Here is a 16330-nt window from a genome sequence, read left to right on the forward strand (position 1 = left end):
AAGAAACCCCTGGGCTCTTTTCATGTTACATTTTATCTCTTCATTCCATCCTTGCTCAGAAGCTCTTATCACTACTTGCCTCAGGTATTTATTTTGTTTTTTGACTGAGGTAAGAAGAACCATCCGCTGTCTTACGCTGTACTGCATCCCCAGTGCCTAGAAGAGTACTGTGACCTGGAACTCAGCAGGGAGTGCTCAGTAAACATTTTTTTTTTTGTAATGAAGAAATTGTATAAGCTGAGATACTGACTGGGTACATTAGATTTTTTTTTGCCGTGGAACAGTACCACAAGCTGAGTGGCTTAACACACGTTAACGATCTCACAGTTTCTGTAGGTCGGGAGTCTAGACATGGCTTTACTGGGTCCTACTGTAAGGCTATAGTCTAGGTATTGGTCAGGGCTTGGGTCTGAACTGAGAAGGCCTCTGCTTCTCAGCTCATGTGACTATTCAGAGATGCAGTTCCTTGCAGGCTGTTGATTCTGGCGGGTTCCTGACCGGAGCCGGCCCTTATTTGCTTGCCACATGACCTTCTCCGTAGGCAGCTTTACTGTTATGGCAGCTTACTTCCTCAAAGCCAGTACGAGAGAAAGGGTCTTCTTGTGAGAAGGGACATTATGTTCTTATGGAATGTTATCACGTACATCCTGTCGCTTTTGCCATGTCCTGTTAGTTAGAAGCAAGTTGCAGATAATATACTCAGAGGGAGGGGATTACTCTAGGGTGAATGGCCATGGTAGTCACCTTAGTCTGCTGACCATGCTGGGCTTCATATGAAGATAGTTTAAGCCCAGGATGGTAAAAAACTCTATAAAAATAATGTTGGATATGGATCAAGCCCAAAATAATAGCACTTGTGGTGCTGTCAGGGAGAGTTCATTTTAAGGGCTCTGGAGCTGCTAGGTGGTATTTGAGGTGACTCTCAACTACTTAAGAGATTCCAAGGAGAGCTGTAGCTGTAGGAATTGATGGGGAAAGAAAGATGTGAGGATTTAACAGAGAAGCTATACTCTGAAAAATTCCCAGTCTTAATATTTAATAGGGGTTGTTGGAAAGGAAGTCTAGGAATTTAGTGAATTCCCCCATAGCCAGGGTCTGTCTGATAATGAGTCAGTAGAAATGTCTTATTTTTGCCATCTATTTTTCTCAGCTGTGATTCATTCTATACAAAAGCCGGGGACTTAGGTCTGGTATGCTTAAGCAAGTTAAGCAGCTGTGGCACAGGATGGGTCACTTCAGAGTACCAGTATTAATAAAGTCATAGTAACAGTAATGGGTACTGTTACTTTCGATTCTGTGAATATTTATTGAGCATTTAAGGGCCAGACACTTGCCTAATCCTTTGAGGTTATTGCTTCACAGGGTTAGAAAATACTACTAACATTTTACAATGTTCTTTTATGTTTAACGGTAAATTTACAGATAAGGAAATCCAAACTTGAGAGGGAGGTACCTTACGCACAATTACGTAGCTAGTATGTAGTGGAGCCATAAATTATTACAAAATGGTTTAAAAAAGGAACATAGTTGGAAAATGGTAAAAGAAAAATAGACGGCCAACCCAGGTGGTCTACTGTTTACTCTAATAGGCACTATTGTCTGTTGGTTAAGACTATGTTCTGGAATCAGACTTTCTGGATTTGAATCCTGATTTTACCAGTCATATCGGTGTGACCACAGACAAGTTACTTAAATTTTCGGTGGCTTTGTTCCCTCATCTGTCAAGAGGGGATGATAATACCTACCTCAGGTTAGTCATGAGGATTAGATGAATTTATGCATTAACTGACTCAGAATATTTCAAATTATATACCAGTCTTATCAAACAGGTCAAGCATTAGAGAAAATGGCAGAGAGAAAATTATCGAAGAAATACTACCAGAACAATTCCAAGAACTGAAAATCAAAAGGGCCTAGTGACTGAGTAACCAGAACAGGGATAGAAAAAGACTCACACATGACATTTTAGTATATCATGGATAAAAAGAAGGTTTTGAAAGCTCCCAGAGAGAAAAGACAGGGCACCTACAAAAGAGTGGCAAGGAGAATACGATTTTTCAATGTAGTTATGGATTCTAGAAGAAAGTGAAGCAATACTCCCCCCCCCCCCATTCAAAGAGAAAAAGGTATCTATTTGGGAATCTGTCTGCAGACAGACATAGGACAAGATATTTTCATATAGGTAAGGACTCAAAATTTAACTTCTTTACATCCTTCCTAAGGAAGCTAGTAGAGAATAAAGTCCAGGAAACAGGATCCAACAGGAGAGAAGAGAAGGGTGGTCCAGAGACCTCAGATTTCTAGGAGACCTAAGAAGTAGCCTGTCTAGACTGTAGCAAAAGGATTGAGGGTCCAGGGGAGAAAATGGAGTGAACAGATATTTGTTTATTTGTGTCATCTGGAAAATTGAACTGATAGGAATTTGACACATCTGTTGGACTTTTGGAAATCAATGATACCTACTTGAGATTAAGCAGATGAAGAATAAGGCAATAATTAACTTTAATAAAAACACTTTTTGAGAAAAAATAGTGTATACCTGGCTCAGTAGTGAATTGTATGTATGTATAGTATATATAAAATATAAACATTGAATATTTTAAACAAAATGTTTTATGTAATTTTATTATGGGAAAGGGCAGTGGGATAGAATGATTTAATAAAATACTTTATTCGTCATAACAGCAAGTCTACAAATAATGTCTTGAGAAACCAGTAACAGCAATATAAAGTTACTATGTAGTTGTACACAAAGTGAATTTTAGAAGAAATGAGTAAGTTTAAATTTGTTGTCTGTGGAAGCAGTATGGGAGGGAGGAGGCTTACAGATTATTCTTTTCATTTATAACCTCTTATAGTGTCTATCTTTTAAAATTACTTATTTTTGAATGAAAATAATCTTTTTAAATGATGTATATAAATAATATACAAGTAAGAGAGAAATCAGTGATTTTAGTTTTGCCTCACACAGAGTAAAATCCCTACCGGATTGAATTCCTGAGTAGTTATTTCACTAAGGCTTTCAGATTGCTAGCCGGCTAAACATAGAAATTCTTACTGTCTCATGATGTACTATCCAGTGGCAGCTGTCCCATCGTTCTCTAAGGGGCCAGCAGTTAGTACTACACAGTAGAACAAAGCAGTTTTGTAATCAGATGTTAACTGCATAATTTCAGCACTAGTTCTGTAAAATGAAAAGAGACAAAAACAGTGCAAATACTCACTCACAGAGCCTGATTCTCAGGTTCATCCCTACTTCAGGGAGCAGAAGTATTCCTCATTAACTTAAACACAGATTGATTTTGTTGATGCTGACTAGTGTCAGAGTCAAAGTGACATTTTCAGACATGAAATTACGCTGTCAGATCCAGGAATGTTGTACAAGAAATGAATTGGTACAGAAAGAGGTGAGAGAAAGCAATTTTGTTTCAGTTTCCTATAGGGAAAGGTGTGTGATTGATGGCTTGAGTCTTTATTCTTTCTTCCTGTCTGAGTGTCTGTCTGTCTCTCTTTTTAGGGCTACACCCGTGGCTTATGGCAGTTCCTAGCTAGGGGCTGAATCGGAGCTGCAGTTGCCGTCCTACACTACAGCCTGTCTGTCTGTCTGTCTGTCTGAGTGTCTGTCTATCTGTCTTTTTAGGGCTACACCCGTGGCTTATGGCAGTTCCCAGCTAGGGGCTGAATTGGAGCTGCAGTTGCCGTCCTACACTACAGCCACAGCAATGCCAGATCCAAGCCACAACTTGCAGCAATGCTGGATCCTTAACCCACTGAGCAAGGCCAGGGATCAAACCCGCATCCTCATGGATTCTAACTAGTTGGGTATTTAGCCACCTAGGCCACAGTGGGAACTCCTGATCACTCGAGTCCTTACAGAAAATGAATGTTATTCAAACATTTATTCAAAGTGAATCTTTTAAAAAGTATGTTCTTTAAAAAAAAATAAAAAGTATCTTCTGAAAATGTTTAGGCTTTCTTTATATGTTTTCATTACGGTTATGTTTTTATAAAAATATTTTGAATGGAAAACGTCTACCTAGGAAATGTTGCTGTTTTCATTAGGGAAAATGTTACTGAAGAAGGTAAAAATGCAAGGAGCTTGCAAACAACAATGAAATGTTCAAAGTTGGAAACACAGAAGCTTTCAGGGCATGTGCATAGCTGACCTCACCTCTACTCTAGTTTTATATATTCCCCCCCCCCCGCCCCCGCCCCCGACGTACACCCTTCCATTCAGAGCTTAGGCCTCCTGATGTCCTTTGTTATCTCCTTCCTTCACTCTCTCCACCCCAGCACCTCTGTGTGAAACCCTCCCAGGTCTTTGATGCCCAGTCATATACTCTCTTTTTCACAGTATTTTGTTTGATTTCTCTATTTATCTATTTTCTTTAACTAAAAAAATCCACTATTTTGGAGTTCCCGTTGTGGCGAAGTGGAAACGAATCCGACTAGGAACCATGAGGTTTCTGGTTCGATCCCTGGCCTCTCTCAGTGGGTTAAGAATTTGGCATTGTCGTGAGCTGTGGTGTAGGTCACAGGTGCAGCTCCAATCCCGTGTGGCTGTGGCTGTGGCTGTGGCTGTGGTGTAGGCTGGCAGCTACAGCTCCCATTTGACCCCTAGCCTGGGAAACTCCATGTGCCACAGGTGCAGCCCTATAAAGCAAAAATAAATAAATTAATTAAAAAATCCACTATTTTATTTCAAATCATGTGAATATCTTATTTCGTTAAAAGCTTGCACAGCCTTGAATGGTAAAGAGCAAATATGTAAAGAAGCAGTAATGTCATGAAAATAGCTGCCCTGTTTGCAGCTAAAGGATGGATGATACTTTTGTGCATGTGGTTTGGAATATATTCCCTGTTGCATGTAGATAAAAAGCAAGATCACCAGCAGCAACATCTAAAGAGATGATGACATAATTAATCTTTTTTTTTTAAGGTATAGTTGATGTTCAATATTATATGTTTCAGGTGTACAACATGGGAATTTAAAATTCTTAAAAGTTATACTCTATTTATAGTTTTGTTTTGGCCACACTTGTGGCATGTGGAGGTTCCCAGGCCAGAGATCGAACCTATTTATGGTTTTTATAAATATTGTCTATTTTCCCTATATTGTAATTATGGTTGTTTTTAAATGTGCTTGATCTGCTATAGAACTCCAGGAGTGGTGTCTTCTCTGCTCTGGGTGCTGTGTCTTTCAGAGTATTTCGTATAGGCTGAATGCTTAAAGAATTTTTGTTTTAGTTATTATGTAAATACAGATTCAGTGTTCTACAAAACAGCCCTTCCTAAAAGTAAATTGTTTTAATAGGTTTATAATCTTCCCTGAATCCTTTCTATCTTTCCCTTCAGGTGTATGAGATGTTTGTTAGTCATTGCCGACAAATGACTTTTGATTTTTGTCTTTCAGTCTTACCTCCAGTATTAGTGCCTCGTCATAATGAATTCAATCCACAACACAGCCTTCTGGTTCAGTTTAGAAACTTAAGCCACAATGAACCACACATGCCACAAAATGCAACGTTTCCAGATTCTTTCCATCAGCCCAACAACACTCCTTTTCCCTTATCTCCGAATAGTCCCTACCCTCCTTCTCCTGCTAGCAGCACGTATCCCAACTCCCCAGCAAGTTCTGGACCAGGAAGTCCATTTCAGCTCCCAGGTAAGAATTTATTTTATTGATACCAAAAAAAAAAAAAAAATTCCTGAGAATTGTTCTTTTACAGCTTATCCTCTGGGTGAATCGTTACTATGCCAATAGTTAACTGTTTTATTAGACTATTTATTCTTTGGTAATTTTTTGATTTCCGGAAGAGTTTTGGATTTATTTATTTTGTCAAGTACCATATGTTTAAAAAAATGTACATAGACATAGTTTTTCACAAAATGTAACTAAACAGTCCTAAAATTTGTATGGAACCATGAAAGACCCTGAATAGCCCAAGTTTTGAGAAAGAAGGATGAAACTGAAGGCGTCATACTCCCTGATTTCAAACTGTATTACAAAGCTATAGTAATCAAAAGAGTATAACGTTGACATAAAAACAAGATACGTAGGTCAATGGAGCAGAAAAGAGAGTCCAAACTCATGCAAGAACGGCCAGTTGATTTACAGCAAAGGAGCCAAGAATACACATTGAGGAAACGATAGTCTCTTCAACAAATAGTGTTGGGAAAACTGGACAGCTACATGCAAAAGGATGAGATTGGACCACTCTCTCACACCATACTCAGAAATTAACTCAAAACGCGTTAAAGATTGAATGTAAGACTTGAAATCGTAAAACTCCTAGACGAAAACGTAGGTGGTAAACTCCTTAACATGAGTCTTGGTGATGATTTTTTGAATCTGACACTAAAAGCAAAAGCAACAAGAGCAAAAATACACAGCTGAGACTACATCAAACTAAAAAGTTTTGGGAGTTTTCTTGTGTGACCGTGGATTAAGGATCTGGTGTTGTCACTGCTGTTGCTCAGGTCACTGCTGTTGGTGTAGGTTTGATCCCTGGCCCAGGAACTTCCACATGCTGCAGGTGCGGCCAAAAAGAAAAAGTTTCTGCTGGCAAGGTAAATCATCAACAAAATGAAAAAGCAGTCTACTGAATGGAAAAAAAAATTTGTGAATGATGTGTCTGATAAGGGGCTAATATGCAAAATAGATGATGAACTCATACAACTCAGTGGCATAGAAAGAAAACAGTTCTATTTAAAAATGGGTGGAATATCTGAATAGACTCTTTTCCAAAGAAGACATACAATTAGCCAACAGGTACATGAAAAGATGCTGTACATCATTTATCAAGGACATGCAGGTCAAAACCACAGTGAGATACCACTTAGCACCTCTTAGAATGGCTGTCATTAAAAAGATGGAGATAACAAGTATTGAGAAGGGTATAGAAAAAAGAACTCTTAGGCATTATTGATGGGGATGGAGATTCGTTACAGCCACTTTTGAAAATGGTATGAAGTTTCCTCAAAAAATTGAAAATAGGAGTTCCCGTCGTGGCGCAGCGGAAATGAATCCAACCCGGAACCATGAGGTTGCAGATTCGATCCCTTGCCTTGCTCAGTGGATTAAGGATCCAGTGTTGCCATGAGCTGTGGTGTAGGTTGCAGACACAGCTCAGATCTGGCATTGCTGTGGCTTTGGTGTAGGCCAGCAGCAACAGCTCCATTTAAACCCCTAGCCTGGGAACTTCCATATGCCTCCAGTGTGGCCCTAAAAAGACAAAAGACCAAAAAAAAAAAAAAAATAGAATAACCATGTGCTGCAAGTCTATTGCTGGATATTTATCCAAAGAAAACAAAAACACTAACCCGAAAGGGTATCTGCACCCTCATATTCACTGCATTCTTATTTACAGTAGCTATAATTTGGAAGCAACCTAAGTGCCCTTCAGTAGATGAATGTATAAAGAAGATATGTGCACACACAGGAATATTATCCACCCATAAAAAAGAATGAAATCTTGCCATTTGCGACAACACGGATAGACCTTGAGGGCATTATGCTGTGTGAAATAAAACCAAGCAAGACAGGAGTTCCCGTCGTGGCGCAGTGGTTAACGAATCCGACTAGGAACCATGAGGTTGCGGGTTCGGTCCCTTCCCTTGCTCAGTGGGTTAAAGGATCCGGCGTTGCCGTGAGCTGTGGTGTAGGTTGCAGATGCGGCTCGGATCCCGAGTTGCTGTGGCTCTGGTGTAGGATGGTGGCTACAGCTCCGATTGGACCCCTAGCCTGGGAACCTCTATATGCCGCGGGAGCGGCCCAAGAAATAGCAAAAAAAGACCAAAAAAAAAAAACAACCAAGCAAGACAAATACCATATGATCTCTCTCATATATGTAATCTAAAATAAATAAACAAATAAATAAGCTTGTAGATACAGAGAACAGATTGGTGGTTGGCAGAGGTGGGAGTGGGGGAAATGGGTGGACTATTTTTATTTTTTTGTTTAAGTAAATTGAATTTTTTATAAAAGCAAACACTTTTGGGGTGTTTGGGGTGTCATTAAAAATGACAATAAAGTAAAATAATTGTACTCCCTCCTCCCAACCCACCTTTTCTCATTGCTTGGTTTTTCTCTATAGCATTTATTACAATCCAAATAGCAAATATTGTCTTTATTTACTTGGTGTGTCTTTTACCTCTCTATCTTGACGATAAACTCCATGCAAACAGATTTTTATAGCATCTTTTTTTATTGGCACATCCCCATACCTATATCAGTGTCTGGTATACAGAAGATCCTCAATAAATATTTGCTAAATGAGTGGATAAGATTATGGCAACACATAAATACATTTACTGCTAACTATAGATATACCCCTACATCAAGTTACACCTTGAGAGATTGAAGCCAAATCGTGTTATTTAACTTGAGCAGTTTCACAGAAAGGAATCTTAGGTAACTTTAAAGGCAGAGTGTAGTAAAAGCTTATCAAAAACATTAAGACAGAAAACTATCTGTTTGATGAATATGGAGTAAAGTAGATAAACTGGAAAAGTGGTTTTGGTATCACTTGACCATTTATTGGACCATTTAGATGACTAAATCCATGCATATATTGAGGCATTAAAATTAAATTTGACCAAAACAACAACAGCAAAGAAATTAGCTGTATTTAACATATCTGTTTTCACATAACTTATAATACCACGTACCATTTATTAAGTGCATTTTATATAACTGATACTGCAATGAAAAGATTCTGCATCGAGAGATGAATAGATTAAGAAGATGTGCTATATATACACAATGGAATACTACTCAGCCATACAAAAGAACAGAATCATGCCATTTGCAGCAACATGCATGGAACGAGAGGCTCTCATACGGAGTGAAGTCAGTCAGAAAGAAATACCATGTGATATCGCTAATATCTGGAATCTAATATATGGCACAAAGGAACCTTTCCACAGAAAAGAAACTCATGGACTTGGAAAATAGCCTTGTGGTTGCCAGGGAGGAGGGGGAGGCAGTGGGATTGAAGGGAATCTGGGTTAAAAGATGCAAACTACTGTATTTGGAATGGATAAGCAATGAGATCCTGCTGTATAGCACTGGAAATTGTATCTAGTCACTTATGATGGAGCATGATGGAGGATAATGTGAGGAAAAGAATGTATATATGTATGTGTGACTGGGTCACTTTACAGTAGCAAACTGACAGAACACCATAAACCAACTATAATGGAAAAAATAAAAATTACTTTTAAAAAGTTCAAGATAAAAAAAAGTACTGCATTAAATTTAATCGTGAAAACAACCATTTGAGATAGATATTTTAATTTTACAGATAGAAAATGAAACTGGTATTACCCCCAAGAGTTTGGCCTTGCTTTAGGCCACACAATTAATAAGTGGGGGTTCAGGCCCAGGTTTCTCTGATTCTAAAGTCTATGCTCTTTTATCTTTGCTGCATTGCTTGTTAAATCATTTTAAATGTCGTTAGGTTAAAATAAACCCCCAGTTATATTTAATTAGATAACTGACGAACTGATATGCCTAAAGAAAGATCATAAGTAGATTTTTAAAGTTGATAAGTTTTGTCAGTGGCATGCCTGTGTGGATACATCCTTAGGTCTGTGAAGAAATATTGGAATGGCTACTATTGTAGGCAGAGTCATATGTAAATATATACTTTGTGGTTTCTCTAATGCAGTGAAATATTGGTTGAAGTTTTATTTTTGCTTTTTTGAAGAGGAGTTGTTTCAACTGTTTAACTTGCTCTAAAAACCAGTTTTCATACTTTGTTCTAGATTTAGTGCTGTGCTTTGTCTCAGAAAACATCTTGTACAAACCCAAGGTGAAAAGACAAGTTATAGTCAGTATTTATAGTTAACTGAGACAAAGGAGTATAGCTGTAGCTCTTGTAAAGATTTTCAGCCACAAATGTTGGAACTCAGAAGATTTTCTAGTTAACATTCAATTTCCTAAGAGAGTTACTTAGCCATTTAATAGGACAATACAACCAGCTTAGGATGTTGCAAAAGAATTAGCTGCTGTTCATGTTGCTGGTAAATTTTGAAAGAGCATAGTTTTATTTTCCAGGTTTAAGTAACAATGGACAGTATGTCATGATCTTGATAATTTAAAAATGTATATGTAGGTATCTAAATGAGGATAATATGTGGCTTTCAGATGGATTTCCGGTAGTTGCAGTTTCTCTGAGCATGTGATTCTAAGCAAATAAAGGCAAAATTCTTGACCTTGAGTTCTGTTTTAGTGAATTTTAACAGTCACCTTGCTATCCTGGGTTGGACCAAATACATGTAGACTTGCAGTAGGTTTTTGGTAGCTAATGGGTATGTTTCTTCTTTTCCCTTGCCATGAGATAACGTCCTACATTTTTATGTGTCTGTGATGTTCAGTAATGAATCCTGTTGGTAATCTTAAGAATTTTCTGATGCTTTTAGATTAACTCTGAGCAGGATGAGTATTTTAACTGTTCTTGTGGGACTTGTCTCGTTTTCTTCCTCATAGCTGATACTCCTCCTCCTGCCTATATGCCACCAGATGATCAGATGGGTCAAGACAATTCCCAGCCCATGGATACAAGCAATAATATGATTCCTCAGATTATGCCCAGCATATCTAGCAGAGGTAAGAGAAATACAATATTTACTTTGTTGTTGTTTTTTTAACTTCTCAACCACTTTTAAAAAACAACTTTATTGTGGTAGAATTTATATACCATGAAATTTATCATTTTAAGTGTATGATGTGGTGATTCTTAGTAAATGTGTAAAGTTTTACACCATTGCCATGATCTAGTTTGAGAACATTTCCATAACCCTTTAGGAATAGCCCTTGTGCCTGCTTGTTGTCTTTCTCCTCCTACCCCTCAGCTCCAGAAACCTAGTCAGTTTTCTCTTCCTGTAGATTTGCCTTTTCTGAACAATGTGTAGTCTTTTTGCACCTGGCTTCTTTCACTTAGCATAGTGTCTTTAAGATTCCTCCGTGTTGCAGTATCTGTCAGTAGTTCATCCTTTTTTGTTTCGGAACCGTATTTCACTGGACCACATTTCGTTTACCCATTTATCAGTTGATGGACATTTGCATTTTTTCTAGATTTCGTCCTATAAACATTTGCAGATAAGTCTTTGTGTAGACCTTGTTTTTATTTTTCTGAGTCACAGGGAAAATTTAAATACTAAGAAAGACTGCCAAATCACCATAAAGTGGCAGTACCATTTTGCATTCTTACCACTACCATATGAGAATTCCAGTTTCTTTACATCCTCCTAACACTGTTTATCTTTTGATACATTTATCCTAGTGGGTGTGAAGTGATATCTCATTTGTTTTAATTTGCATTTTCCCTAACGAGTAATGATTTTGAACATTTTTTTTTGGTACTTATTAGCCATCCATGTATCTTTTTGGTGAAATTTTTATTTAATAATCTTTTGCTTAGTTTTTAAATTGGGTGTTTTTCTTATTGAGGTGTAAGGGTTCTTTATGTATGTTGGATAGCAGTCCTTTATCACAATATGATTTGCAAATTTTTTCTTTGAGTCTGTGTGTTGTCTTTTCATTTTCTTAATGGTGTCTTTTGAAACACAAACGTTTTAATTTGGATGAAGTTCAGTTTAACAGTTTTTTTTTCTTTTCTTTTTTGGATCATGCTTTGGTGTTGCATCTAAGAAATCTTCGTCTACCCCAGGGTCATAAAAATTATTCTCCTGTGTTTTCTCCTAGGTCTTTAGCTCTTATTCATAAGTCTAAGATTCATTTTGAGTTAAGCTTTTTGTATAGTAAAGGTCTAAACTCATCTTTGTGCAAGTCTTTATCCAGCGGGTTCTATCAGCTTAGCTGTTGAAAGAGTACCATTTCTCCATTAAATTGCCTTGGCATCTCTGTGAAAAATCAGTTTACTATAAATGGGAGAATTTTTTTGGGGACTCTCAGTTTTATTCATTGACCCGTGTAGCTATGCCTCACATTTTTGTTTTTGGTTTTGGTTTTGTTTTTTTTTTTAGGGTCACACCCGCAGCATGTGGAAGTTTCCAGGCTAGGGGTCAAATCACAGCTGTAGCTGCCAGGCTACACCACAGTTCCTGGCAACACTGGATCCTTAACCCACTAAGTGAGGCCAGGGATTGAACCTGTGTCCTCATGGCTATTAGTCAGATTCATTACCACTGAGCCACAACAGGAACTCCCCCTTTTTTTTTTGTCTTGCCTCATAGTTTTGATTACTAAAATTTTATAGGGAGCTTTGAAAATGACAGATGTTAGTCCTCCAACTTTGTACTTTTTGAAAATTGTTTGGTAATTTTGCATTCTTTGTATTTCCATATCATTTTAGTATCAGTTTGTCTGTCCCCCCAAAAAAAACCCCTCCTTGGATTTTGATAGAGGCCACATTGAATCTTTTTTTTTTTTTGCCATGGTTTCTTTTTTTTTAATTATAGTTGATTTATAGTGTTCTCTCATTTTCTGCTGTACAGCACAGTGACCTAGTTATGCATATACATACATAATTTTTCTTACATTATCTTCTATCATGTTCCATCACTAGTGACTGGATTTCTGTCACTAGTTCCTTCACTTGTTTCCTGTGCCACACAGCAGGACTTCATTGCCTATCCACTCCAAATGTAATAGTTTGCAGCTACCAACCCCAAACTCCCAGTCTCCCCTCCCTCCCCTCCCTCTTGAGGCTTTAAGTCGGCTTGGGGGAGATTTGCCATCATCTTCTAGTACACAGGCATGGAATGTCTCTCCATTTATTTTATTCTTTTTAGGGGCTCAGGTGTGGCACGTGGAAGTTCCCTGAGGGTCAAATTGGAGCTATAGCTGCCAGCCTGCGCCACAGCCACGGCAATGCCAGATCCAGGCCTCTTCTGTGATCTACACTGCTGCTCACGGCAACACAGGATCCTTAACCACTGAGCAAGGCCAGGGGTCGAACCTGTATCCTCATGGTTTCTAGTCGGGTTCATTTCGGCTGAGCCACAATGGGAACTCCCTCTCCATTTACTTTAGATCTTCAGTTTCAGTATGTAAGTCTTTTACTTTTGTTCTTTTTAAATTTATTGCCAAATGAGTGGAATTTTTTTTTTAATTTCATGCTTTTATTCTTCATTAGTAGATAGAAATACAATTGATTGAATGAAGACAGCCCTAAGACACAGATTTCCAGTACTAGGGATATAATATACAACATGATAACTGTAATTAACACTGCTATATGTTATGTATGAAGTTGTTAAGAGTAAATCTGAAGGGTTTTCTCATCACAAGGAAAAAATTTTTTTCTGTTTCTCTAATTTTGTGTCTGTATGAGATGATGGATGTTCATTAAACTTAATTGTGGTAAATGTTTCATGATGTGTGTAAAATCAATCATTATGCTCTACACTTTAAACTTATACAGTTCTGTATGTCACCTATATCAATAAAACTGAAAAAAGATGAAACATTTTTAATTAAAAAATACAATTGATTTTTGTATATTAATCTTATAACCTGCAACCTTGACGAAGTCACATGTTGGTTCTAATAGTAGGTTTTTTTTGTGTGTGTGCAAATATGGATTCCTGAGGGTCTTCTGAATATAGAAGCATGTCATCGATGAATAAAGAATAGTATTATTTTTACCTCTCCAACCTGGATGTCTTTAACTTCTCTTTCTTCTTCTTATTAAGGGGCGTATGTGGAAAACCAACAGCTGTCATCATAATTAGTGGTAAAAGACTGGATTACTTTTTTTTTTTTTTTGCCACAACTATGGCTTGGATTCAATCTCCAGCCTGGGAATTTCTATATGTTGCAAGTGTGGCAAAAAAAGAAATCCCATGGGGTCATGGTGTATAATCCTTTTTTTTTTGTCTTTTTATAGGGCCGCTCTCACGGCACATGGAGGTTCCCAGGATAGGGGTCCAATCGGAGCTGTAGCCGCCGGCCTACGCCAGAGCCACAGCCACGTGGGATCCGAGCTGCATCTGCAACCTTACACCACAGCTCACGGCAACACCGGATCCTTAACCCACTGAGCAAGGCGAGGGATCGAACCCACCACCTCATGGTTCCTAGTCGGATTCGTTAACCACTGCACCACGACGGGAACTCCTAATCCTTTTTTATAGATTGCTAGGTTAGGTTTAGTTGAATATATTTTGTTGAGTATTTTTGCTTATATATTTTTGAGGAACAATGATCTGTAATTTTTTTTGTGATGTCCCTTGTTGATATTGCTCTCGGGTAATTACAACCTCATGGAATGAGTTGGGAATAGTTCCCTCCTATTTTTGGAAGATATTGTGAGGTGTCAGTGTTATTTCCTTTTTAAATATGTGATAGAATTTATCAGTGAAATCATTTGGGCCTGGATTTTTATTTGTGGGAGGACTTTAAATTATCAATTCAAGTTTCTTTAGTTGTTATATTGGTCTATTCAGAGTTTGTTTTTTCTTGTGTCAGTTTTGGTAATTTATATCTTTCTAGGGGGTTGTCCATCTCATTTAAATTGTCTAATTTGTTAATATAAAGGGTTTGTTTTTTTAAAATCTTTCTACTGTAGGAGTAGGTACTGATTCCTAATTTGGGTAGTTCATTTATTATTATTATTTTTTTTTTTTGCTCCTGAATTTATTTATTTATTTATTTTTATTTTTTATTTTTTTTTATTTTCCCGCTGTACAGCAAGGGGATCAAGTTATCCTTACATGTATACATTACAATTACATTTTTTTCCCCACCCTTTGTTCTGTTGCAGCATGAGTATCTGGACAAAGTTCTCAATGCTATTCAGCAGGATCTCCTTGTAAATCTATTCTAAGTTGTGTCTGATAAGCCCAAGCTCCTGATCCCTCCCACTCTCTCCCCCTCCCATCAGGCAGCCACAAGTCTCTTCTCCAAGTCTATGGTTTTCTTTTCTGTGGAGATGTTCATTTGTGCTGAATATTAGATTCCAGTTATAAGTGATATCATATGGTATTTGTCTTTGTCTTTCTGGCTCATTTCACTCAGTATGAGATTCTCTAATTCCATCCATGTTGCTGCAAATGGCATTATGTCCTTCTTTTTTATGGCTGAGTAGTATTCCATTGTGTATATATACCACATCTTCCGAATCCAGTCATCTGTTGATGGCCATTTGGGTTGTTTCCACGTCCTGGCTATTGTGAATAGTGCTGCAATGAACATTGCGGGTGCATGTGTCTCTTTTAAGTAGAGTTTTGTCCGGATATATGCCCATATGGAAGTTCTATGTATAGATTTCTAAGGTATCTCCAAACTGTTCTCCATAGTGGCTATACCAGTTTACATTCCCACCAGCAGTGAAGGAGGGTTCCCTTTTCTCCACAGCCCCTCCAGCACTTGTTATTTGTGGATTTATTAATGATGGCCATTCTGACTGGTGTGAGGTGGTATCTCATGGTAGTTTTGATTTGCATTTCTCTTATAATCAGCGATGTTGAGCATTTTTTCATGTATTTGCTGGCCATCTATATATCTTCTTTGGAGAACAGTCTATTCAGGTCTTTTGCCCATTTTTCCATTGCTTGATTGGCTTTTTTGCTGTTGGGTTATATAAGTTGTTTGTATATTCTAGAGATTAAGCCCTTGTCGGTTGCATCATTTGAAACTATTTTCTCCCATTCTGAAAGTTGTCTTTTTGTTTTCTTTTTGGTTTCCTTTGCTATTATTCTTTTTTTTATTATTCTTTTTTTCTCGCTTAGTTTCTATAAGACGTTATCAATTTTGTTGATCTTTTGAAAGAAACAGCTTTTCTCTTTTTCATTGAAGTCTATTTTAATCTTTATCTCCTTTATTCTTCTTGCTTGGGTTCGGTTTGCTTTTCTTCCCAGGGTAGGGGTTGAATTGGAACTGCAGCTGCCAGCCTACACCACAGCCACAGCAACATGGGATCCAAGCCTTGTCTATGACATACCCCACAGCTTATGGCAACAACAGATCCTTAACTTACTGATTGAGGCCAGCTATGAAACCCACATCCTCATGGATACTGGTTGGGTTCTTAACCCACTGAGCTACAACAGGAACTCCCTGGACACTTAAGTTATTAATTCAAGCTGTTTGATTCTTTTATTTATTTATTTATTTACTTACTTACTTGCTTATTTAGCCACACTTGCAACATACTGAAGTTTCCATGCCACCAATTGAATCCAAGCCATGGTTGTGGTAACCCCGGATCCTTAACCCTCTGCACCAAGCTGGGGATTGAACCCACACCTCAGCAGCAGCTTGAGCTGCTTCGGAGACAATTCTGGATCCTTAACCTGCTGTGCCTTAGAGGGAATTCCAGTTGCTTCTTTTTTAGCATAGGTGTTCAAAACTACTCATTTC

General features: G+C 37.9%; 1 protein-coding gene across 3 annotated transcripts in view; it reads left to right on the forward strand.

Annotated features, from left to right (window-relative positions):
- The window catches only part of SMAD5 (SMAD family member 5), a 55928-nt gene that overhangs the window by 22682 nt on the left and 16916 nt on the right, over window positions 1–16330 (forward strand). For all 3 annotated transcript variants that reach the window (XM_047778687.1, XM_047778689.1, XM_047778688.1), the window contains exons 3-4: window positions 5414–5665; window positions 10493–10612. In XM_047778687.1, the coding sequence (XP_047634643.1) occupies window positions 5414–5665; window positions 10493–10612 (372 nt within the window). The remainder of the gene's footprint in view (window positions 1–5413; window positions 5666–10492; window positions 10613–16330) is intronic.

This window comes from Phacochoerus africanus, chromosome 4 (assembly GCF_016906955.1).
Source record: "Phacochoerus africanus isolate WHEZ1 chromosome 4, ROS_Pafr_v1, whole genome shotgun sequence".
NCBI lineage: Eukaryota > Metazoa > Chordata > Mammalia > Artiodactyla > Suidae > Phacochoerus > Phacochoerus africanus.